The sequence below is a fragment of the Callorhinchus milii genome, unplaced genomic scaffold, assembly GCF_018977255.1.
Source record: "Callorhinchus milii isolate IMCB2004 unplaced genomic scaffold, IMCB_Cmil_1.0 Scaffold1, whole genome shotgun sequence".
Lineage (NCBI taxonomy): Eukaryota > Metazoa > Chordata > Chondrichthyes > Chimaeriformes > Callorhinchidae > Callorhinchus > Callorhinchus milii.
The window spans coordinates 25059821-25087260 of NW_024704742.1; the positions used below are offsets into that span (position 1 = coordinate 25059821).

Sequence of the window (27440 nt, forward strand, 5' to 3'; positions counted from 1 at the left end):
ATAATCCCCTAGTATTAGAGGAATGAGCTTTGAGCAGCAATTAGGCAAGCTAGGAATCTTCAGTTTTGAAAAGGCACATGTCAGAGGACACTTTATGGAAGCATACAAGATTTTAAATGGGATTGATAAGGTACTCCGTTGTAGTACGTTCGAATCAACTGAGACAGCAGGACAAGAGGACACAGGTTTTAAGAGTTGCAAAGGGCAATTTCAAAAAAGATACTGGGAAGTATTTACCCAGAGGGTAATTTAACTGGAACAGGTTTCCAGGAAGGGGTGGTTGTGGCCAGGACACATTTTAAAAACCCCCCAGCTTGATGCTATGAACAATCCTCCAGATAAAATTGGTTTGTTCATTCACTTGAACTGGGCTGAGGATAGCTCCAACTCAGATCACTCCCTTCTGACTTGTGCAGGTTTAACACTTGTACTCAAACAGAAAATAAGACACCTTTTCTTCACAACATACCTTACTGAGGTTTCCTGACACCACCTGATTGTTCAGGTGTTGCTGAAAACACATTCACACGTTGCTCAATGCAGCTGTCATTTCCTCCAATCTACACCACCACGCAGAAAGAACCCAATTAAAGTGTAGCTAAGCTGCGCTGCCTAGTGGGCTGTAAATATGAAGCGATCTGCAGCAATAAGACACTCATCTAATTGGCGCTGTCAGCTCAACTCAGCCAATATTTATTTTTTAACAAAAGTACATTTTGAACTGAAGCAAACTGTAGCCGGGCCCTGAAATCTATCAGCTCCAACCTCGCCTTCTCACTTGGTGAGGCAAACGAGAACTGATCTATCTTTCCCCTCCTCTTGTCCTTGGTTGTTGACTTATGCTGTGGCACTTTCACAGCTCAAGTGGCCAATGTCCATGTGAATTTTGGCAGGTTATTTCCATGTTGTTGATGGGCAGCGAGTGCTAACTTTTGGAGTTTTGTTAGTTAAGTCCAACCTTTCTAGTAATGTTTTTGATGAGTGGGTCTGCAGGCAGGTTTTGCCCTTTCTCCAAGGATAATGACCCATTGGTCACTTACAAGACTCAGAAATGCTGCCCAATTCAGCAGCAAATGTTTAGTTTGCCAAAAGCAACAACTTGCATTTACATAGTGTCCCACATGGAGGGTAGTGTCCCAGTGCGCTTGTCAGTGGCATAGCATGATGCCGAGCTGGGGGAGAGAAGTCCGTAGGCAGTGTCAAAGAGACATCTTCAAGCACACCCTGAAGATGGGGAAGGAGGGGCAAGGCGAGAGACAGATGGCAAGTGTTGCAGTTTCAGGGCGTAGTGGCTAAAAGCGCATCCACCGAAGGTGGAACGGAAAGTGTGAGGGGCAAGCAGGAGACCAGAGGCAGTGGTGTGGTGAGGTAGGGAGGTGCCAGGGTGTGAAGAGATTTGAAGATGAGTGTGAGCATCAAAACACGGAGGATTGTCCAAAATTCATGTGACCTTTCGGTCTGGTGTGGATGCCTGTGATGTTCAATGGGTGCTGGTGCCTTTACCTATCAGATAATCGGAGGGACACAGGTAAAATATATATATTTTTAAAGAAATGTAAAATCTGCCACTGTTTCGGTCTGCCAACTGGCAGCAAGATTTTTTTTGTTTTTAATATTTAATTCTTGTTAGTCAGAAAGAAAACATTCAACCTCATGTGTGACATTATGAGTAACGCACCTCATCTTGTCCTAACCCCGGGCTACGACTGTAGCGAGGAGACCATCAGTACAATGGACATGTGACACGCTAAAGAATTCAGCCGCCTGAAGCCCCACAGTCCCCAACACCAGATTAAATTAAGAGCATTTAACTTGCTGGCTGCACAGGAAAAACAAGGCTTCAATAAACTGCCTCGGAGCAGCCAAAGTAATCAGCACCAATCAAGCTGGGAGTTGACGTGTGATAGACAAGATATGTACAGACACAAACATCAGCTGTAAATTAAACATCGGGGTGGGTGAGGGAAATGCATTCTGAATACTCTGAAGGGTTGCAGATTGAAATCGGGAGGTTGAAAAAGAATGAGCTGAACCTCATAGTATTTTTCCCATTTTGTTTAATCCTGGACGTTATGAGGCCTAGATATTCCAGTCTGGATAAGTGGGAATCCAATGGCATGCATGTGTTTGTGTTTTGGACAATTTTCTTTTCTCTTCTCTCTCCCCCTCATGAAGATGCTGGTAGTTGTAAGGACACCAGTCACTTTTCCGTACAGTATCAAAGGGGTGTCCTTCCGAACAATCCCCCAGGCAAAATTGGTCATTCCTTCACGGACATTTGTGGGATATCGCTTTGTCCAATGGCTGTCGTGTTTCCCTACAAAACACACAGTCACTACAATTCACAATAAAATCCTGTGAATTGCTTTGAGATGCGATGAGCTGCTAAGGAGCTATATCAAATGCAAGGATTATTGTAGCAGATGCAAAAATTATAAAGTGGCCGTTCTTCAGTTGGAAACGTGCACAGCAAGTGTCGCAGTGCTGTTCAACAGGGGAGCACATCAGCTCTGCCTGAACTATTCTCACACAATGTCCATTCACATGGACTGATCAAGATAGGAGGACAGAGGGAGACATCACTGGATGGAAAAACGAGAGCAGAAATGTTCACTTGTTTTTTGCCTTCCTGGCCCACAGGTGCAACAGTCAATTGATCTTGCACTTCCAAGTGTTAATCCAGATGAGATCAGCTAACTGAGCCCACACTGGTAAACAAATCTGTGACCTTTTGGCCTGTATGGCTAATGCACGTAGTGATGCCTTTACCCACCAGACACTAGGGGAGCCTGTTGTGCAGCATTTAATTAGGATGCATTTGTAGCAGAGTGAGAAAGTAACTTGGAGAAAGAAAAAAAGTGCAAACTCTGGAAATCTGAAACAAAACCAGAAGTGCTGGAAATCTGCAGGAGTTTTTTTTTAATTTGAACCCAGTTATGTGCAGAATGCCAGACCTGTGGATGTTATTATCATAAAGCAACATTGGGCGTGGATTTGAAAGGCAATAAATGGCACCCCAGGATCGAACCGAAACCTTGCGCTGGTCAACAATGACCGACACGGGAATAAACGTGGTGCCTTCGAGGAGAATTCGCTGCCGTCAGTTCTTGCTGTTGAGCTGCTGCAGGGGAAGCTGCAGCTGCAAAGGATCTCGCAATCGTCGGAGATCTCTCTCCACCTGCAGAGCAAAATCAAAGCCGTTCGTTCAGTGGGTAGCTTTGTTGTTTCAACTCAACAGGTAACAAGAACAACAAATTACATTTGTATAGCGCCTTGCATGTCGGTAGGCCTCCTCAAGGTGCAAGACAGTCAGGGATTCGGACCTGAGCTGGTGGTTGGAATTAGGAGGGATGGAGGGCAGCGAGGGAAGGGATAGGAGAGTAACCAAACGCACGGTCAAAGAGGAAGAGTTTGAGACGGGAAGGGGTGAGGCGAAGAGACAGTGAGATTGAGTTCCAAGGGATGGGGGCAGAGAGGCTGAAGGCCGGTTGGCGATGGTGGGCCGGGCTGGGCGGGGAACATGGAGCAGACCGGAGCCTGCTGAGGTTTGCTAGCGGACAGGCAGACATGGAGTTAGCAGGTCACAGAAACATCAGCCTCTACCTCAGCCAACTCCTCCCTGATTTTGTTGTACTCCTCCACATTAAACTTGCACCGTTTGGCTCCTCGATAAAAGTAATGTAAGAACTGTCTGTCTGTCATTTCAGGATAACAGCTGTCCTAAAAGGAGGGAAAGAAGGAGACACACGTGTAAGGGAAATTGAATGAAAGTCCACACATTCGACTGCTAACTGGCACCTTCAACAACAACAACAACAAAATTACATCTGTATTGCGCCTTTCACGTCGGGAGGACGTCCCAAGGCGCTGGACAGTCAGGCTTACGGATCCGAGCTGGGGGTTGGGGTTGGGGAGGGTGGAGAGCGGGGAGGGGGAAGCAGGGAGATCGAAAGGGAGACTGAAGAGGAGGGTCTTGAGATGGGTCTTGAATGTGGTGAGGGAGGGGGCGAGACGGAGGGAGATGGAGTTCCAGAGGGTGGGGGCAGAGTGGCAGATGGTCCGCCCGCCAATAGCGGGGTGAGCGAGGCGGGACTGTGAGAAGTGAATCCCATCTCCCAGATGTTCACATGGATGAATGTTTGACCATTCACACAACGTGTATGAGAAGCGCATAAGAGCAAACACTAATCACTGTCAGCAGCTCATGCATAGCTATGAATGCACAGGGTACACCCAAATTTGTATACAAATTACCAAGCAGTACAATGAATAGAGATTGCTCTTCTCTGTACTGCCTCTAAGGCCTGGGCAGCCCTAAGTGTGGTCTGACCAGAGCACTATACATCCTGAGTATGATTCTAGGGATCTGAACTCAAATGATTTGGCAATCTTGCCCATCATCCCCTTTGCCTTGTTTTTTGCTGCCTCACACTGTTTTGACACGGTGAGCAATGAATCAATTAACACTCCTAGATCTTTCATAGAGATTCCCTCTTGGCAACGTGTATGGCATTGATGGAGTACATGCATTTCCTTTTCTTACTTCCTATATAATAATCATAATAATAATCCTTGCACTTGATATTGCGCCTTATCAAGTCTTCGAGATGTCTCAAAGCATTTCACAGAATATGCTAAAGTGAATTTATTGTGCATATTATATGTGAAACACGGCAGCCAATTGCGCACAGCAGTGTCCCACAAACAGTCGTGGATTGTAAATTTACCTATCTTGCACTAATTCTGCGAATCCAGGTAATTAATTTATGTCAGGAGTATGAGTATTGACTGCTGAAGGACCCCACTTAAACAACCCCCCAGTTTTGACCTAATAATAATTCTTGCATTATTACAGCCCCTTTCACATCACAAGGATTTATTATGAACTTTAGCGACAGTGTTTAGTAGGGGACTTAGTTCACCCAACAAAGACCCTCTGTTTCCTTCTCTTTGGCCAATTTTTAATCCAAGGTGAGTTAAGCGTAAATTGCAGGTATTGTGTTTGGAAGCTAGGATAAGAGTTCTTGCAGTGACTCTCTCTGGATCATTTCCATTCTCTCTCTACAGTAAAGTATGCTAGCAATTCATGAAATATGCAATAAAAAGCGCTGCAAACCAAAGAAAGGGTGAATTCCTCCGAGCAAAATCGAAATACTCACTCAGGTTATTCTTTAGTAAATAAAAAAGTACTTCTTACTGTCCAAATTTAGACTTTAATCCATATTAAATGCATATTTAATGCACATTGACCATAAAGCAGACAACATGTAATCTGATAGTTACCTGGCGTGTGAGTAGGAAGTAAGCATAGAAAGCCATGGAACTTCCTATGGTGATAAAGTAAGTAACCGGCTCCATTATATCCCATGAATACACCCACCAAGTCAACCAAGCCATTGCTCCTGCTTGAGTGGACATCAACGCCAGACCACCCCACAGTAATCTTCCAGATTTAGCTTCAGATTTGTGAAATAACTGAGACTTCACCTGGGGAGACAGGAAAACAACAATGTAATAATCATTACATTTGGTATGTAAATCTACACCTACAGTATTGCAGGCAACATATAATTTGTTATTTGAATCCAGGCATGTGCACACACACACAAACACATACACAAACAAACACACACAAACGCACGCACATACAAACACACGCACACACAAACACACACACCAACACAAAATGCGTCAGATGCCTTTTGGAAGGAAGGAACATAGGAAATGCTAGATGAAAAAAGACGAAGGTCGATCCAGTTCGCCTTCCACCATCCTGGCAGTTGCAAGCATGTGTCATGTCCTGAACTACTCACTGTATTCCAAACACTGTATCCCATATATTGATCCCCAAATCGCCCCAAAAAGCTATCTAATTTTCATTTGAAAGAATCAACACTTTCTGCTTCCACCGTCTCCCTAGGGAGACTGTTCCATAGATTTATCAGTCAGTGGGGAAGGAAAAAAATTGTTGAGCAAGAGATAGAAATACATAATTAAATATTAACCCATAAACCATTTATATCCCAAACTAAAATGAACACATGCAAATTGTTGTAAAGAAAACATAAGTTAAAGAAAATAGCTTGAACTTAAAACATTCATTCTGACCAAATGGAAAAAAATAAATTTATAGTATGAGAGCAATGCCAGAGATTTCTAAAAAAAATGGATACTTTGGGCTGGTATTTATTTTCCCTTCAAGAACAATCTCATAACACCAATTAATACTAAAGCTCTTCAGACTCGGACATGGTTAAAGTCACACTCGGTTGCCAAAGTGCAAATCTAATGGTCCCGTCTTTATCAGTTGTGTAACGTGTATTTTGTTTTAAAACAAAGGGTAGAAACCACTTGGTGGAGTTTCTTTTTACTCTCGAGTATCGTAAGAAGCATTGATTTTATTTAATTTACCTGAAACAAACATTCACACTCACAAACACCCCTCCCTCCACCTCCCATCATTCACTCACTACAGGTTTTCAGTGAAAATCAAGCTGTGACCCATAATAAATAAGCTTATGGCTGTGACAGTCTGGTCATCTAAATAGCTTTGCCTTGGAGTGCTGTGTTACCAATAACTGGCAGCTTCATTGACCTTTCCATCTGTGTTTACTTCCGTGCAGATGGAGGAATAAGATAAGGGCAGCGGGCTGAGCTGTTTCTATGCCATTATCCTTCTCAGGACATCCACTGACTTATGAAAGAAACGGTGAAAAATAATGCAGGTTCAAGACAAGGGATCCACCTCAGATTGACTGCAAGTGGAACACACAGGCTGGAATAGACGTTTTGGGGGAGGAAGGAATTTTTTATCATTAACAAACTAATTAGACACACCCGATCAAAGAAAAGTGCAATGTAATAGAGGTGGAACACGCACTAGTTAAACAAAGATATGGTGAAATTGCAGGAACACAGCTGATTCTTTTGCACAGACCTGCTCTATCTGCTGCAGCTCTCCCCTGAGATTTTCCAGTCTCTCTTGCAGCGCCCCCTCTCTTTCCAGTTGGTGATCCTCCAGATGCAGGGCGACATGAAGCCTATGGACCAGGCTCTTCACATCGTCCATGTGCGAAGCGTGTTCATGGACCACATGCTCTGCACATCACAAAGAAGAGCACGCTCGACAGAATTAATATGGAATCCAGGTTGTAATTACAATTAGCTAAACGAACCTGCAAGGCACATTTTACCTGGAGTAAAATTTCAGGGGACTTTCCATGTTCAGCTGTACCAGAAGTGGACGAGAAGTACAATTAACAATAACAAAAAATTGCATTTATCTGCGCCTTTCACATCGCTGGACAGTTGAGGGTTTGCCCCCAAGCTCGAGGTTGGATTAAGAAGGGATGAAGGTGGGAAGATGACCGAAGGCACGGTCAAAGAGGAAGGCCTTGAGATGGGCCTTGAAGGAGGCAAGAATGGGGAGAAGTGAAAGGATTCCGGGATGGAGTTCCAGAGGGTGGGAGCAGAAAAGCTGAAGGTCTGACTGCTGATAGTGGGGTGGGCGGCAGATGGGGGTCCAGTGCCTGCTCAGTGGAGAGAAGGGTGGTTTGGTAGTGTTTAAGAAGGTCACGGTGTGCGGGACAAACCGTGGAGGGCTTTGAAAGTGAGGATGAGGATATTGAACTCGATCCTCTGTGAGTTGGGGAGCCCAGAGGATGGGGGCGATAGGCTCGCGGAGCCTGGAGCGGGAGAGAAAGTTACTCAGGGTATGAAGGGACCGGTGGTGTATCGTGCTTCTTCCAAATCTGGATTTGCTAGCCTCATGGGATGCCTGTAGACATAATTGGAGACTTGCTGGCCTGAAGCTAGAAATTGAAACGTCAGCTGTCAAGTGCTAACTAGTGTATATGAAAATGCCTGCGTGTCGTTGTCAGTTCTGTGAACGCTTTAAGACGTTCCAGCTTCCACGCTTTAAAACATTCTCCCAACATAAAAGGTGGCATATAAGTGTAAATTGCTGTTCAAGTTATGCCTTTTAGGTAGGAGACTAACTGGATTAGACAAGGGATCCTGCTTCTGCAAAAATCATAATAATGGATATTGAGCCGAAGGGCACTTCACAAGAGTGAAGATAGATTCTATCCCAGGCCTCTTAAATATATTACCATGTGGATTTGTGAAGCAGGCTGTATATTTAATTATTCATTTCAAACCGAAAGCATCAATATGCACAGCAATGTTGAGTGATATTATTAAATAGGCCAAATAGAGATGCTTCTTTCATCATTACCAAGTACAGAAGTAATTTTAAGTGCAAACCATCTCATTAAAGTATAACATCCAGCCAGGTTTTTTTTATTTCAAATTCTTCCACTGCTGAAAACTTTTGAGTACACCATACAAAGATCTATATAACTGAATCTATACTTGCTTACCATAAGCAAGTATAAATACAATTATATAGATTATGGATATATTGCAAGCCAAGGCTCTAACAGGTAGGACGTTCCTGACTGGACAAGCAATGAGAAGTTTGCCAGATAGCTCTCTCATTGGCATGCTTTGTGGTTTTAGCAGGTTAAACACCAGCAGTACCCCAATGCAAAGTCTGGGTCCCCAAGCCTTGGCTCTTGCCAACCTGCGCCTAATACGCTTCAGAATTGGGGAGTCAGGACGCATCACTCCGAGGAAACAGTGTGCATTCCATTCCACATGGGAATTTTCACGTATAGGTGGGATGCATGGGATACCCTGGAGAAGTACAGTGAAGCATTTCCGCATGGGTCAAACCCCCCAGCTGACCAAAACATATATAGATTTTCTGCACGCTGTAAATCTGAAATAAAAATAAAAAGTGCTGGACATGCAGAAACATCAGAGAAAGACTGCAAAGTCAGCACTTCTGATAGCTTGTTCAAAAAGTATCATAAAGCCAGCATTATTCACTGATGGTGTGCAATCCTGAGCCACAGTCAGTCCAGTCCAGTCCAGAATAGCTTGGGAACCCTAGTTTGTTTATGAAACAGTTCCCTTTTGGTGTGATTGACCCTTTTGCTGTCAAATAACCTGTTAATTCTGCAGGCAAAACAGTTTTACAAAGCTCTTGAAATATTTACAAATGTACAGAGTTCCTGAAATATGATTCCGAGGCCAGATTACAGCCAACACATAGTTATCACAAGCAATGAATGAATCAGCCGGAGAATTTGTAGAAATCCTGTCCGCCACTCTGGGAGTTAGTTAACAGGTACTCTTTGCATTATGCATTATTACATTCTCTCATGATTTACAGTCTTTATTTCAGTAAATGCACTGCCAGCGATTTAAAATACCCAGCTGAAAGGGTCTAGCACTTCATTCTTCAAAGAAAACAGGGGGAACTGAGAAGATGGAAATTAACAACTGAAGCAGGGTGCCAGGAAGGGATTGGTAAGGCCAGGACACTGGACTCATTTAAAAAGCAGCTTGTTGCTGTGATGGGCGGTCACTAGGTGGGTATTCTGGAAAGATGAGATCAATGGGCTGAAAGGCCTTCTTCCTCCGATATACATAGGTTAAAAGTTTCATCAGTGCAGGTAGTTTACAAAGAGCAAGGTGCAGCTTTGTACTATAATAATAATAATTCTTGCATTTGATACAGCACTTGATCAAGTCGTAGGGATGCCTCAAAGTGCTTCACAGGATATACTGCAAAGAAGTGGGACTGTTGTATTTTGTGGCTGATCATGCCTGCTAATTTGCATAATGTCCCACAAACAGACGTGAAATGAATGACCAATTTTATTTGGGGGAATCGTTGGCCAGGATATGGGGAGAAACTCCTTTCTCTTTTCATATATTGCCATGGGATCTTCAACGTCCACCTGAACAGGCAGACAGGACCTCGGTTTCACATCACATCTGAAGCATAGCACATCCAACATTAAAGCACACCCCCAGGACTGCATTGGAGTATCAACATAGACTATATGGGTTCCAAGTCCCACGACCTTCTGACCTTAGAGACAAGAGCGCTACTAACTGAGCCAGGCTGACACCTCACACATAAAGTGCAGAAAGTACTTCAGGCACTTCACAAAACTCACCAATTTGGCCCGATGGATGGAAAACACATTTTATTATTTTCCTTTCACCTAAAACTAATCGGAGTGATCCCACTTACCTGGTTGGGGAGGCTGCACCTGGTATTTTGTCTCATTAACAACCAGCTCAAAGTTCTTAGATAGCAAGGCCGTCATAGGTGTAGTGGCTGCAACTCTGATGCCAGCTGCAGAAAGATAGGTACAATGGAAAAATCAGCTTGTTTTCCTTTTCTTGATCACCTGCCCACCTTCTATCCCAACTGTCTTCAATTGCTTCCTTCAGCCAGTGGACAGCTTTCACCTCACACCCGCTGCAAGGCTTGTAGCCTCTTTTCCCTATTTCAGGCTGAGATGGAACACTACAATACCTTGGCCAAAACAACGGCCATAACACACGTGAGCCTGGACAGCTCGTCATTGTTAGACTGACTGTCAGGTGCTAAGGAGAGCAGCGCAGGCAGGTGATAGAATCTGGAGCATTAGGAACAGAGCACGCTATGCAAGAAACAACAACACAAATGTGGTCAGCGTACACATCTACGAACCTTCACCTTCCAGCCGGAGTCTTGGGCTAGCAGTCGGGAGCAAGAACCCTGGCCGATTCCCTGTACTTCCCCCAATCCTCAGGGATTTGATTACCATGACCGAGAAAGTTATTGAAACTGCCTCAAGTCAGCAATTGTTAAAAATCTTGTGTGCTGAGCACAGCAGCAAAGCTCGATCACTGCTCAGTTACCCACTGGCAGCCGTCGGGATACATGGCAGCCAATAATAACCATATAGTGCCAGTCACACTGCATAAATGTCTCGAAGCACTTTACAAAATGAAAATTGATTAGAAATTAGATGAAGGAATGGGAGCGTCGGAGGAAATCAATTTGCATTTTTCCCCGTTGCGTGATCGACAATTTTTTTTCGAAGGGATTTTTTTTCTCCGAATTCTATCTTTTGGAGGTCACACCAGGCAGGAGCACTGATTTGTGTGCTCTGCAAACACTGCTGTGACTTGCTACAGTACTTCTGCACATAGCACGCCCGCGGGAAGTGATGTCAGTGTCTCTTCGGGCACAAAGGCCACTTGGACAATGCACAGGAAGTGAAATCCGTGTCGATTTCATGACCTGAAAGTCAGACTTTTTTTAGTCCAAAAATTCCTAATCGATTTTTAATCAATGAAGATGAATTTTTGTCAGATTGTGAAACATAATAAAAATAGACAAATATCCCCAAATCCATGTTAACCAATGTTTACAGATTTCCACCAGCCCTATATATAGACCAATCTGCACCAACAACCTCTCAAACAATAAGATGAGTAGCCAATTCATTTGAATTTGGGGGTAAATTTGGATGAAAACATAATCTTAACAGGATAACTGGGAGAAAGACGCTGTGATTTTTGAAATAGCAGCGGCTGTGCAGTCAGTATATCTCGTGCATCTTCCTGCCTCCGTTGACCAGTCAAAGAGACAAGTGCAAATCGTCCAATTCAAATTAAAGTCCTTCACAAACACAAGTTGGGAGTTGTGCTTTGAGACAGTGATGTGGATGTGGTTCAAAATGCATCATTGCGAGCAGATATACACCTTAGCCATAAACAAGAGAGAATTAAATGCTGTTAAAAACAGCGTTACCTAAATCAAGCTGAATTTCCCCACGGTTTGAGTATGACCTCTCAGTATTCACACTGAACCAAGAGGATCAATGTACAATGGGATCTAATGTATAGTGATTACCAATAGGATTCTTTATTAGGGAATTTGAGTAGGGGCTTTTTGATACATCTGAAAACACCAAGCCAAAAATAGATTGGGTTGGAGCAAAGTTAACACAGGTTGGCGCAATACGCTTCCAGATTTCTTACCAAGGCACGCTAGAAATTTGATCCCATTGCAAGGTGAGTAGCTTTAAATGTATTGCAGCTGTTGACTGAAATCAACACTATATTTTAATTGTGTTTATTTGTATTTGATTTAAATGAAATTTCCGAGAATTGGGTAAATGCTCACCCAATCTAAACTAAAATTCCTATGCAAACGCTTCAGTAACAATTACCTGTTGAGAAGATTGCAACGTTATTGATGCCTCGATCTTCATCCTTTAAATCTTTAAGAAAGTCTCCAACATTCATGATCATTGGCTTCACAATGAACTGGCAACGCTCTTTTCTGGATGGTAGTACGACTGAAATGACTGGAAGGCCATACCTGTACTGAACTTTGACCCCTGAAAAACAAGCAATGTTCAGACATGAATCTGCTGCGAAGCCATTACAAACTGAGAGAAACTGAGGGAACAGATTGTTCCAATGCATCATAACCCTGTCCATTGCCCATTCTATTGACAATTGGAGGCTGGTTTTAGAGTCAGCACCCATTTCATCTATCGGCATTATTTAGGTGCGTGTCTGTGTTTCTCAGTCCCTTAAGCACAGCAGCATAAAAATGAAGAACTAGAGGCTAGAAATGTTGTGCAATTCTCTAACAACAAAATTATTTGGAAGTAAGTAGAATTTTACAATTTTGTAAAAATATCAATTCAGGAGGCCTTTTTTGTGGTGGAAACATTTCCACGTTATTCGACTAAATTGAGGTTGAGTGCAGTGTTATTTTCCTATTTAAAATGTTGTCGCATGCTTCCAAAATCGGCCGCTTTCAACGATGGCATTCTAAACGGGCCATCTTCTGACAAAAATGCAGGGGATCAACACGCTGCAAGTGAAGCAATAGCTTCAGACAGCACGGAAAAGGCAAGACTGTGCATCGCTGGATTTTTGTCAGAGGTCCACAGAAACAGCCATTCTTCACCTAGCACCTGAAACTGACCAAGAGAGTAAACTGCCTCAACTGGGCACCCTGATCATGATTACAGTCTCTTCAACTGCGGCTACAAGCTCCTTCTCAGTATTTGGACTTCAGGGACACTTGGGACGTAACTCTGACCATGTTAAAAAGGTACAGCGTCTAAAATGTCACCCCTCAGTTGTTCCAGATGAAGACGATAAAACAACAAGAAATGTAAATGGATTCCTTCTAAACGAAAACAATCTCATTAGAATTCCTGTCAGTCGAGGAAGAACTTCATTCTGGAGACAGATTGGATCTGAGTGGAGTTTGTGCAGGTTAGAGCGACAGTGAATTCCCCATAAATTGCTCTGACATTGTATTGCAACTCATGGTATTTATAGTGATTGACTCAATGAACAGGTCCACTCTGCAAACCCAAGCTGACTTTCTGGCCGTTGTGAAGCATGCTGATTTGTGTTAATACAGCTTTTCAATTTGTTCGGCTGCCAAAACAAAACTGGATGCCATTTACAGAAGTGCAGGCAAACCTTTAGTATGGCTTCTACTGTCATCTTCTTTCCTTTTAAGTGATGGGTTCCCCCATACACAGGGTCATTAAACGTTGATCAAAATGTAACAAACCTACCATCAGATGGCACCAGCGTGCTGTAGGACGTCACTCCACATTGTCTCAAGTGGAAGAGAGCTCTCAGCCCCTTTGTCTGTGGAAAATGAGACACAGAATATATTTTAAACTGCTACAGAAAAATGCTAACTATTTTACACATTGCATTTAAAATGGGCTGTAATTATTTAGTTTTCCCCCAAATTTCCTGGCTCAGCTGGTATCACTCTTGTCTCTGAGTCAGAAGGCTGTGGATTCAAGCACCATGTTGGGACTTTGAACTCACTCAGTCTAGGCTAAAACTCCAGTGATGTGCTGGGGGAGTGTTGCGTTTTCGGAGGTACCATCCTTTCGATGAGACGATAAACTGCAGTCCTGGCTGCCTGATAAATATTTCAAGTTGCAATACAAATTTACATTTATACAGCACATTTCATACCAAGGGGACGTCCTAAGGTGCTTAACAGGCCTGGCTTAGCCCCAGAGGTGGGAGTTGAGTGGGTGGGAAGGGGAAAGATGACCAAAAGCACGACCAAAGAGATAGGTCTCGAGACGGACTTGAACGAGGTGAGGGAAATGAATGACTAATTTTATTTGGTGATTGTTGGCCAGGACACCAGAGGAAACTCCCTTCTCTTTTCGAATAGTGCCATGGGATCTTTAATGTTCAGCTGAACAGGCAGATGGGACGTCGGTTTAACGACAACTTAACAGAAGATCGACACCACCGACAATGCAACACATCCCAGCACTGCATTGGAGTGCAGGTCCCAACTTAGGGCTTGAGCCAGGCTGTCGGTAACACTCTCACCTTGACATTACATCAAGCATCAATGAAAAGTCCTTGGAGGTGAAAAGGTTAGTGAAATTTTCCAGTGTGTGAAGTCAGTGGAATCTGATTCAGTTATCTGCACCACAAAGGCGAGACCCATTTGTCACTGGCATCCAGCTCATAAACATTGTTTAAATGAAGTAAATCTAAAGTGATCTAACGGAAGGTTTCCAACAAGTGAGTACATATCCCAGGAAAAGAAGCTTATTTGCATTATCCCATATTGAGGGAAGATAAGATATTGTAAATCAAAGGATTGAAACCTGAACACAATACAAGTTTTAAATTCTATATCCCTGGGTCCATGATCAAAGAGGCATTTTGAGATAAGAAAGTATTTTCCCTAAACCCTGCCTTCACGATCAGTCTGAGAAGTGTTGTCTTTCAAAACTTAAGTTGACAAATTGAACAAATAATATTTCTCATCCTGAGATCCAACTTCCAATCTAACTTCAGGCAAGGTATGGAAAGAGCTACACTTCCTTTAGAAGAGGAAATAACACAAGCAGCCTCTTTGTATATGGTTTTGTGATCTTATATTTCATGCCTAATACAAGCAGTGAAATTACTGGCTATTTGGATATTTGATCACAGCTTACACTTATTAAACAAAGCCCCAGAATTATTGTCACCTATGTCCTGTGATCTGATCCCTAAAGCAAATTGATTAATGAGCCGGGACAAAGAGTTACACACATCTAATACACCTCTCAAGACAGAGGACCAGATCCAGTTACACGGACATCATATTTCTGTCTTACTGACACCACCACCACTGTGGTCACCGTTGATGCACCTCTAAAACCACTGTAATTAACCTTCAATTCACCAGGACACTTCAAATCCATTAAAAATTATTCATATTCCACATCATTAGCAACTGGCAGTGTAAGGGTCAATTTAGGCACTGCATAACTTGTTATATTTATATTTAGGCTCAATGACTTCTAGCAGTAAATTGGTTCATTCTGTGTTAGTCTTGGATGATTTCCAAGGTGGTTGTGGGCGGGAGGTTGTTGCTGACAGGATGGTTTCATTTCTGAGGATGACTTTGCTATTGTTTCCAAGGTGGGCGGGTGCAACGTTTATCCTTTTGCTGCTCAGTTACAGACTCGCTTATAAAACAGGACAAAGTTACGCTTTTTATATCCTGCTCAGCATTTATTTTCTCCTTGTGGACAGATGCTGAGGGCAATTGCTGGATCTCAGCCAAAACAGACTCCATCAGCAACACAACCCTCGCTGCCTCCCTCCCCCAAAAGAAAACAAACTGCAGAGAAGTGGAGGTTTGAGCTTTATTTATGTATAAATATATATATATAAAGATCAGCCCTGATGAGGTTGGCGGCTGTGAGGAATGGGTAAGCTATGAGGAGGTGGTAAACTGAAGATTATGACAGGCATCATTAGGCTAGATGGAATTATAGAGCGTAGAAATACAAGTTTATTTAAAATCTTTGGTTTTGAAGGATTAGCAGGCAAAGCTGGCGCCTACGCATACAAAATGTCCACACCACACAGATACCCACCCAATCAGAGAGACAAATACCCACCCACCACACAAGATCAAAAGGGAAACAAGTTAAAAAAAAGATAGCAAGTGGTAATGGATGCCTGCACACCACAAATTACAGTCACTGCACTTTATAGTGTATCCTGTGAAGCACGCTGGGACTTCCTCCTGACGTGAAAGTCACTATACCAAATGTAAGTATTATTATTTTTATTAATTTGCCCAGAAAATATACATCTGGAGTCCTGTAGCTCAGTGGTTAGAGCACTCGCTTTGCAAGTGAGAGACCTGAGTTCAATTCCAGGCAGAGGGCGAAACCTTGGGCAAGTTTCCTTACTCTACACAGAGCCTAATAATAATCCCGCCAAAAAACCAAACAATAATAAATTGGTCATTTTCAATCCATGACTGTTTGTGGGACATTGCTGTGCGCAATTGTCTGCCGCGTTTCGCCCACAAATATACAGTCAATTAACTTTACAGTATATTCTGTGAAGCGCTTTGGGACATCTAGAAAACGTGAAAAGCGCTATATCAAATGCAAGGATAATTATTATTATTGTTTATATGCTCCTCATATTACAAATGTTAATGGCATTCCACTGTGATTCAGAGAGCATACATTTGAAAGGCCCACACTGAACTCAGCTGATGCAACTAAGTGGCTGCAAGGTCATTTTAATTTGACAATTCCCACACAGTATATATTGTACACGTTTATTTTAGACTACTTTAAATCCTGTAACGTAAAACTGTGTGTGTGTGGGCGCGGGTTAAAGGCAATTCATTTCAAAATCTCTCCTTGTGGACTGAATTAAACCCCAAATATTTCTCAGAAATCAGAATCAACAAAATATTCCTACAGTTTATGGAATTCAGCACATATTCTGGCTATGCAAGATAATCAATCTGCAGTAAAGACAAGTAACAAATGTTACTTTGGCAATCGGAAAGAAAGTCACAAACTGTGCAAACTGAGATCTGAAAACTGCTCAGCAGAGTGTGAACGTTCCTGGCACCACTGCAAATACCCTTCCCCCACATCATCACTCTAACCTCATCTCTCAACATCCTGCATCTCTTACCGTATGGACAAACCTCCCTTCCCTAATTACAATAATTTATCAAAGGCAGAGGTTTCAGGGACCATGGTTTGGACTTGAGCATCACAGAACCAGGAGTAGGCCATTCAGCCCATCGAGCCTGTTCTGCCATTCTATTAGATCCTAGTTGATCTGCACCATTTGAGGCTCGTCATCACCCATGGCCGTCTCTCCTTCCGTTGCCCTCCTGTCAGCCTTCCTCCCCCACCGCTGCCCAGCCTACTCTGGAGAAAGCAGCAACGGCTCAAACTATCATTTGTTGTAATCTTACATGGCTTTTAGCAGAAAATGAACTAGAATTAGACCAATACAGTACAAGTGATTATTTACCTGCCAATTATCTATTATAACAGCGTATATACACTCCTGTAGCTCAGTGGTTAGCGCACTCGCCTCAGAAGCGAGAGGACCTGGGTTATATTCCCGGGCAGGGCGAAACCGGTTGTTAACTGATTAGCGGATCACTTTTCCGGGGGGTAATAATCCCTTCAGAAAAATAAATAAAAATAATAATTTGGTCACTCAATCCACGACTGTTTGTGGGACGCTGCTATGCGCCATTGGCTGCCGTGTTTCGCCCACAAAATATACAGTCACTCCACTTTACAGTATATTCTGTAAAGCGCTTTGAGACATCTCAACCATGGCATAAGGCGCTATATCAAATGCAAGGATTATTATTATTAGATCTGTTTATCCGCATTGAGCTCTGAACACAGGGCTGTGTTACCAGCAGGAAGAAAATACTGGTTAGGCATATATGCACACTAGCTTACAAAGGACAGGAACCGTGCTCCTTTGTAACGTCACAGACATGTGTCCAACTTTGCATTATCTTTGTTTCCTCTAGCAAAAATTGTCATATTCACAGTAATCTTATACTGTGTATAGAGTGAGAAAGACAGATAAATAGATAGATAGAGGCAGAGAGAGAGAGAGAGAGAGAGAGAGAGAAAGAAGAGAAATAAAAAGAGAGAAAAGGACTGGCAGTGACTGGAGACGATACCAATTTTTAGTTAGCACTGAATACAATTTGTACTTTATGGAACGTTCGGTGCTTCGAGACGCTACTCTACGTGAGGAGCGCTGTATAAAAATAAGCTGTTGTTCAGTTATCCACACTGTCCGCTTACCCGCAATAGGACCAGTCCCAATTGAAGCGGATAAATCTTCTCTGAGGCATTTTTTAAACCCATCACTTGATGAACGAATATAAAGTCTCCTCAATGTCAATTCAGTTATTTGCAGCCTTTCCTGACGTGGTGCTCGGCAGATTAGTGTGCAAGTGAGAACCCATCCGAAATTTCATTGATGAAAGCGGTAGTAATTATGAATATGACAGCATAATCCCCCAGAATGTTCTTTTCTGAGGGTTTAGGATAAGGCACAGTAGTCGTGATTAGACAAACAGCATGTGCTCAGCGCAGCTTGAAATGGACGACAGTCAAAAGAATCAATACCTCTTCACAGCTCATTAAACCTGTACTATTAACAAATCCCCACAGGAGCAGCATCTTCCTTGGATGCACAAAAAGTGACGTATAGTAACTGAGGTGGAGGCACAACCTGAATATTTATTAGCAGATTTGCCAGCCAGCCAGCGCAGCACGTAGCTGTAAGAGTGTTTCTCTCTGTCCATATGGCGACAATCTTCGTGTATTGCAAAGGCAGGTCAACTCCCAAGCCCCTTCTATGTTCCAGTGCTGCCTAAAACCTCATTTCACTTTTGCTATTTCATCTTTGCAAGAAGGCGAAAGCCCTACTCTATTATTATTATTATTATTTTATGATTACTTAAAAACATTGTCTTTATCTCCAGAGGCCCCCAAATTTTGTCACTTTTAACATTGCATCTTAGCCCCTTACTATGCGTCACTTTTTGTGCATCCAAGGAAGATCATCTTAACAATGTTAGCAATAGTAGAAAATTCTAAATCCCAACAGAGAGTTTTTTTTTAAACAAAGAACTGTGGAGAACCATCTTCCAAATTATGCCGGGTTAGGGTATTTTCCATATACAGGTAAACTCGCATAAGTCGTATCAGTCAGGATCATAACATTTAAAATGACTTAAATGAAGTACAAGTTACAGGTAAACTCCCATAAGTTACATCGGTGGATTTAATACGATTTATGACTTTTGTGACATGATGACGGGTCAAGATCTCATTTCCTGCGCTCGTTTCAAACACAGTGCACATGCAAGACTTCATCAATGTAGCTGGTAAGTACTGTGGCGGTGATAAAAGTTAGGAGATGATTTGCATAGGATTTATGATTATTAGGGCCAAGAAACTCTTATGACTGAGACATTTATCCGACTTGTAAAATATGATTAGTGTAAAGAAATCAAAGTGTTTTTTGGTAGGAAAATGACCGGGACTTGGGTGCATGTACGACTTAGGTGATTATACAATTTATAGCGATATGACTTATACAAGTTTAACTGCATTAATAACAATAATCCTTGCATTTAATAGAGCGCTTTTCACGTCTTCCAGACGTCTCAAAGTGCTTCACAGAATGTAGCAAAATGAATTGACTGTATATTTGTGGGTGAAACGCGGCAGCCCCAATTGTATACAGCAGCGTCCCACAAACAGTCATGGATTGAGTGACCAATTTATTATTGTTTTTTTCTTGAGGGATTATTACCAGGCGTGTGGAGTAAGGAAATTTACCCAAGGTTTTGCCCTTCCGGGAATGGAACCCAGGTCTCTCGCTTGCGAGGCGAGTGCTCTAACCACTGAGGTACAGAATAAGACAATGCATTTTGACAATGCTAAGACTATGTAGAGCTCTCGCTATCCCTTGCGTACCTTTGAATCACACACTATTTGCTGCCATCTGCACCTTGGCTTCTGCCAGTTGCTACTTTTCAACCAGGAACCTAGATATGGATAAGACTATTGTAGCCATTTAGCTGCTTCCAGGTGCTGTGAACAAGTTCACAAGCCCAGGACACAGGCCTCCTCTACAACTCCCTTATGGGAAAAGAAAGTATTTTGCAATCAATGCCATGGTTAATAATAATAATCCTTATGTTTGATATAGCTCCTGTCACATTGGGAGGATGCCTCAGAGAAGATATACTGCAAAGTGTATTTTGTAGATGAATAATGCAGCTAATCTGTGTACAACAATATTCCACAAATAGCCATGAAGTGAATGATCAGTTTTATTTAGGGAATTAATCTCCAGGTCTCTGGGGGGAAACTCTCTTCTCTTTGAGTGAGTAGTGCCATGGGATCTTTAACGGCACGCTGAACAGACAGACGGGAATCTTTAGCCTCTCTCTCACAAGGACGCAGCACACCCTGGCACTGCACTGGGGTGTCAGCCTAAACTATATGAGTTCTAACTCCCAACGTGGGGTTTGAACCCAGAACCTTCTGATTCAGAAGCAAGAGTGCTACCAACTGGAGTCCTATAGCTCAGTGGTTAGAGCACTGGATTTGATTTCCGGCAGGGCGAAATTTTGGGCAAATTTCCTTACTCCACACGCCTGATAATAATTTCTCAAGAAAGAAAATTGGTCACTTCAATCCACAACTGTTTGTGGGACACTTCTGTGCGCAATTGGCTGTTACATTTCACCCACAAATATAGTCAATTCACTTTATAGTATATTCCGTGAAGCGCTTTGAGACGTCTAGAAGATATGAAAAGCACCATATCAAATGCAAGGATTATTATTATAATAACTGAGCCAGGCTGACATGTTTATTTATCCGAGTCTTCATCTGAAGATCACCGTCTTAAAATTGAAGGCTGTCCAGATTTTGAAAAATAAAACTACAAAAGTAAAACATTTTCCAAGTTCTGCATCATCCTGAACTTTAAGACTAAGGACATGATATATTTTAGATCTCAGGAGTTCAGTGAAGGGAAATCACACAGCTAATACAATGGGCCAACAACCTCTGCTGCCAAGCACTGTGAAAGAAGAATGCATTGAAATGCAGGCTCTTAACACCCTGATCACAATCGTTGACTTGATTTCTTTTCTTTTGTGACTGCTTGCTGAGGTGAATCAGATATTCACTGGTGTGCGTCACTAACACTGAGTGCTTTATAGATGCCAACATGATGGATTCGTTTTAAAACTGGGATTGAGACTGAGTAAATTCTAGTGTTTGCTGGTACGCTGTCATTTCTCAAGTTTGACCTAATGAGCGAGGACTGTTATGCACATGAAACATTCTCTGTACACATTTCAGGGCAGCGTGATCTGTACGCCCGCTTGATGGACATTGTCTGAAAACAAAGCTTGTCCTGAGGACATAGTCAGCTTTGTGTTCCGCAGGAGGATCTTTGAGCTTTTTAAGTTTTATAACAATAATATTCCTTACATTTATATAGCACCTTTCACGACGGGAGGATGTCTCAAAGAGCGTCACTGGATATAAAGTGCAGTAACTGTTTTGTGTGCAAACTCAGCAGCCACTTTGCATGCAGCAATTTTCAACAAACAGACATGAAGTGAGTGACCAATTTTATTCAGGGGATTGTTGACCAGGAACTGGAAGAAATTCTCTTGTCTTTTCAAACAGTGCCATGGGATTTTTTACCATCCACCTGAACGTGCAGACAGGACCTTGGTTTAATGAGGACGGTGCCTCCAACAATGCAACACACCCTCAGCAATATGCATTAGAACGTCAGGCTAGCAAGGCCGGACGTGGGAAGGTGAAACCACAAGCCTTCTGACTCAGAGTTGAGAGTGCAACCAAATGAGACAGACTAACATCATTAGGGATAAAATGACTGCCAATTAATGAAAAATAATAACAGACTAATAAACTGATCTTTTATACACATGGGTTTCATTTGAATTTTTTTCAAAACTTGGTAGAAGTTTCTTTGTCAAAGAGATTGCACTTTGAATTTACAGCAGCTGATAAGAATCAAGTAACACCCAGGAAAACAACAGTGGCTTTATTCAAATACACCAGTTACAGGAAATATTTGTTCCAGTCTGACACCCTACAGTGTGCACACATTCTCTTCTCGTGTCATAAAAGGGCCTAACAATTTTAAAATGGATCATTTCCTTTTGCAGAAATGCACAGTATGAATCAAAGGTGTCACTGTCCTTACACCTATCCTTAAGCTGGTGATTACTCTCAGAATCATTTCGAGAGGTGAATGGGATGTTTCTTGCACCCAGAACCCCACTGCACTGCACACAGTGCACATTAAGCCAGCTGTTGAGTGCAGGAAGCATTCCACTGGAGTATAGTAATGCTTGTGTTGTATCGGAACTCGCACTACACTATACACAGTACACTATGATGGACATAGACTGTGTTGAACTGTCACCAGTCGATCTAAAGTTCCAAGAAACAATACTTTGCCTCTCCATGGCCTTACAATGAAAGATTGTGCAGTGTTTTGCAAACAAGTTCATTCTTAATTTGGAAGCCAGTTTCTTCAGCGGTGGCAAAGATGCAAGTCTCAACACAGCAGCTTTAGTGCAATAAGCTGTTCTTCGTGTATTCTATAAACACGGTTTGGATAAATCCCTCCCCACCCCTCTTCGCAACTGACTACTCACAGCTAGATTACCCATCCAGCAATGTGAAGAGCTTTGAGACGTTCTACCCACGTGAAAGGGGCTACATAAATGTAAATTTGCTCACAAAATACATAGTCAATATACTTTACAGTATATCCTGTGGAAGCGCTTTGAGAAGTCTCGACAACATGATAAGGTGATATATCAAATACAATGATTATTATTAGAAATGGTATTCGAAACACAAAGGAATATGTGAAGACCTTTCATGTGAACACATTTCAACTCAATACTCGTGGGCTGTAGTTTCAGTCATAATGCAAGTGTTTCAGTCACTGTAAACAACAGGATTTTATACCTAATAACATTACATAAACTACACAACAGAACAGATTCCAGATGGTCCCAATGTCTAAATAAAACCTCACTTTATACCTCAAGCACGTTGAACATCTCACTCTGTTTCTCATTTCTTTTTAAAAAAAGCAAGGCTTTCTTTACCCAGTTCCTTTGCATATTAGCACATTGTCCAAAGCGCTTGTCAAGTGCAGCGACTGTGTATTTTGTAGGTGAATGCAGCAGTGACTTTGCACAGAGCAATGTCCCACACATAGCCATGAAGTGAATGACTAATCTTATCTTGGGGAAGTCTTGAGGCAGTTTTGAAGGAGGTAGGGGCAAGTCATAGGGACTGCGCGATGGTTTCAGATTAGAACTGAAGACCTTCCTCTTTGACCATGCCTACGGTTATTTCCCCTCTCCCCAGAGCAGCAACAACCTCCACCAATGTTAAGCGTAAATGCAAGTTGTTGCTGTTGTGATGAGGGGTGGATAGGGTAGGTCAGTGAAGCAGGTCAGTGCCCGCTGAGTAGAGAGAGTGGCTGGGTTGGTAGGGTTTGAGGAGATTGCAGAAGAAGAGTGGGGCGAGACCATGGAAGACCGAAATTACATTTGATGTGAAACAGATGGAATCAAGATACCATACCAGTTGTGAGATGCACACACACACACATTATATGCACACCAACCAATACATTTTCATTCACACATTTCAATCATTTTTTACTCAGCCTGGTGTCTGACACGCAGAAGCCCATCATCACGTCATCATGTTAAGAGTAATAATAATAATCCTTGCATTTGATATAGCGCTTTTCATGTCAGGAGGACATCCCAAAGCGCTTCACAGAACACACTGTAAAGTGAATTGACTGTATATTTGTGGGCGAATGCGGCAGCCAATTGCGCACAGCAATGTCCCACAAACAGTCGTAGATTGAAAATGACCAATTTATTATTGTTTTGGGTTTTTGGAGGGATTATTATTAGGCGTGTGGAGTAAGGAAACTTGCCCAAGGTTTCGCCCTCTGCCTGGAATTGAACTCAGGTCTCTCGCTTGCAAAGCGAGTGCTCTAACCACTGAGCTACAGGACTCCACGAGTCCTTTGGATACTCCACTCCAAGAGTATCCAAAGACCACCACTCAGCTCCAAATAGTTCACACAACTTTGGAACAATAGAACAGAAATGCTGATTGAGTACAATTAGCAGCAAAACTGGTCAGCAAAAAGCAGCCACCAGTTGCGTTGACCTTTCATACTATAAAAATAACCTCCTTGGGTCACTTGCTGTTCATTAACAGCGACTTTATTCACGGCTGTTGAATGTCTTTAAAATAACATCTTCTGTTCCAATGGATAAAGCCCCAGAAATTAAATAGTTCAGTGGAGTGACTGAGACCAGGCAGAACCAGACTCTTGCACCTTCCAGTCCTGATCAGAGCTGGATTCTTACAAGCTTTTTTGGCTGGAGAATAGTAATCAGCATAGACAGAAGAAAAGGGTTACCAAATAGAGAGACATACACGTCACAATGATACGAGGAAGAAACAACTCCCTACATCGATAACCCTTGTTTTCTCTCAAAGTGGAGAGCTTTACAAATTACACAGGGCAAGACATGACCCATTTGTGATCATTTAATAAGGGTAAGACCTCTTTACTCCAACATATCTTTTGCACCAGCAGGTTAACTTGATAGTCAGTGACTGGAAAACTTGAGGGTCGCTTTGAATTCATATAAGCCGTTTGTTCACACGTGCAAATAAGCACCTTTAACCAAAAAACAAGTATATGGGCCACAAAGAATAGTGGCTAATAAATGGTAATATTTATTAATAAACTATGACTAACTCCCAATAGAACCAGTAAATAATAGTAAAAAGGCTATAAACCACTGTAATTACTGGCACACAATCATTTTCCTGCGGAGTGTTGCAAAGATTAGTTTTTCTATCCCCAAAACTGCAAATACATTCAGTCATTGCTGTCATATAACCTCCAGCAGACAGATGCTCCATCATTTTAACAGCACACAACAAAGCCCTGAGCAACTGCACCAAATGAGAAAAAAAATAGATTTATTTTATATATTCGGACACAGTTTCAGAAACATCTCAGGACTTTATTCCTGCAACTTTTTTTTTTGGGGGGCACAGGGACGGGGGTGCAGGGTGGAGTGGATAAGAGGAAACGAGGGATACAAAGATGAGTGCTGATCATCCATCATGTCTTCACATGACTGATGGCAGAGTGAAGGCGCTTTGAGATGTCCTTCTGACGTAAATAGATAGAAACTGTACCCTATGTATTGCTGAGCTCTGAATGTCCTGTCTTTTAACCTGAAGGATATGTACCCGGCTCTTGTGGAGCAAGGTGTGTTTACAGAACGCAGGAAAGACAGTGAGGCCTTTTGTGAGTTAGACAGCTGGCATGAAGTTTTGGGAAATCTACCTTGCATTACATGGCAATTGGTCTTTTCCCAATATGTGATCAGACCAGTGCCGTTGTTGAGCATTTTTTTGCTGCAAGCTCATGGAGACTCTGAACCTTTAGCTGTTGAAAATCGATTTCAACAACTTGCAATTGGCAGAAAATCCCTGATTTGGGCATTTGATCAGGGCAAAATGTTTCAGCCATTTCTTTAAACCAGTTTCAATTAAGTTATTATAAGACAATTATACGCCTTCCATCACAGGTTTTGAAGTGCAAATTGCATCCGTCTATCATCTGGATAATTTAATTCACAGTTATTAAACTGCAACATTGGGAATTGAGGGCAGGCAGTGGGGTAAGCAGGAGAATGTCAAATACAGCAAAAGAAAACCTTACGACAGCACAAACACTAATGTTAACTGACACTAAATAAGCAGAATTATTCTTGAATTAAAGGAGATCATCAAAACCACATTTAATTTATCAGATATAAAAAGACTTTTAAAAAGACTTGATTTACAAAACCGTACTACACAGAATACTATATTCATAATAATCTGACGAGTAGGCATGAATTCCATACAACACAAATTTACATTTATATAGCACCTTTCATGTGAGGAGAACGTCCTAAGGCATTCCAAAGTACACTACTGTACTCCCATGTCCAGTCAGCATCTTTCCAGTACAGACAACAGTCAACAGGTATAATATAAAGGCAAAATGAGTCACAGGCAAGACTCTTAAGGGAATACTGGTAAAACTCAATTTAACTGAGTCATTAACCAACAGCTATCATCTATCATCCCATGGCTCAACTTTTAATCCTTCCTCTAATCAACTCTCTTTGAATCACTGTCTCTTCTATCTTAAAAGGTAATACTCAACTTCCCTCCGAGAGGTTCCTCCAAGAAGTTCAACGACCTTGTCAATGTCAGACAATTATTTCCCGCAGAACGGCTTTCAAATCTCTACAAAATCAAATCTGTAGATTTGCCTACAAATATACAGTCAATTCACTTTACAGTATATTCTGTGAAGCGCTTTGAGACTTCTAGAAGATGTGACGAGCGCTGTATCAAATGCAACGATTATTATTATTATTATCTGTCCAAGACTTGAATACTGCTCCCAAATCTAGAGAGATAATAATAATAATCCTTGCATTTGATATAGCGCTTTTCACGTCGGGAGGACGTCCCAAAGCACTTCACAGAACACACTGTAAAGTGAATTGACTGTATAATTGTGGGCAAACGCGGCAGCCAATTGCGCACAGCAATGTCCCACGAACAGTCGTAGATTGAAAATGACCAATTTATTATTGTTTTGGTTTTGGAGGGATTATTATTAGGCTCTGTGTGGAGTAAGGAAACTTGCCCAAGGTTTCGCCCTGACCTGCCTGGAATTGAACTCAGGTCTCTCGCTTGCAAAGCGAGTGCTCTTACCACTGAGTTACAGGACTCCAAACTCTCAGAGACTACAGATGCTCTCTCAAACTCTTGGGACTGGATACAAAAGGTTATGTGTGAGCTTGGTTCAGTTGACAGCATTCTCATCTCTGAGTCAGAAGGTTATGAGTTCAAGTCCCGGGTTGAGGGGAGCGGAGGAGGAAACAAACAAAAGAAATTCTACCAGATTGCAGAACTAGAGCCTCTTTCTTAGTATTTCAAATTGTGCATATTTTGGACAATTCTTTAATTCAGTCTTACTTTTGAAGCCAGTTCTGTGGTTGTTGCATTGTGGTCGCCCGATTAGGGGTCTCTCTCTACAAGATTTCCTCTGAGATGTCTGACCCTCAATTCTTGATTTAACTTGTCCTCTCTCTGATACCCTTTTACCTCTGAGCTGGCCTGGACTATGGTTCCTCACTTACAATTCGAGATTCCACGATTGAGGCTTTGAAAAAGCAGATGGTATTAATCTTCAGTTTTAAATGGGGCAGCCCGCCAGTCTGGAGACGAATGAATGGCATTGTTGCAGCTTCGCTACAGCACACAAGGAGTCTGAAGTTTTCACCACAGTGGAGAAGTAAACCACATCATTCACAATCTCTGTAATAGCACAGCCAACCACCCCCACCCACTCTTTGGCCATGGTTCCAGCAAACTGGTCTCATCAATAAATGTCATTATATTTGAAATATGATGGTAATAAGCGTGCAGCAAAACATGCACGCTGGGGAATAAATTCTAAATTGCCACAAAAATCAAGGATCTCGCATCACACAAACGAAGAGGGAGCGAGAGGAATTCAGCAAC

At 42.2% G+C, this 27440-nt stretch overlaps 1 protein-coding gene across 2 annotated transcripts in view; it reads right to left on the reverse strand.

Annotated features, from left to right (window-relative positions):
• Positions 1 to 677: 677 nt before the first annotated feature.
• The window catches only part of LOC103189376 (mitochondrial calcium uniporter dominant negative subunit beta), a 60148-nt gene continuing 33385 nt past the window's right edge, over positions 678 to 27440 (reverse strand). For both annotated transcript variants that reach the window (XM_042338615.1, XM_042338610.1), the window contains 7 exons: positions 13461 to 13536; positions 12084 to 12254; positions 10109 to 10213; positions 6938 to 7098; positions 5284 to 5487; positions 3604 to 3720; positions 678 to 3178 (listed from right to left, as the gene is read on the reverse strand). In XM_042338615.1, the coding sequence (XP_042194549.1) occupies positions 3101 to 3178; positions 3604 to 3720; positions 5284 to 5487; positions 6938 to 7098; positions 10109 to 10213; positions 12084 to 12254; positions 13461 to 13536 (912 nt within the window). In that variant the 3' untranslated portion in view covers positions 678 to 3100. The remainder of the gene's footprint in view (positions 3179 to 3603; positions 3721 to 5283; positions 5488 to 6937; positions 7099 to 10108; positions 10214 to 12083; positions 12255 to 13460; positions 13537 to 27440) is intronic.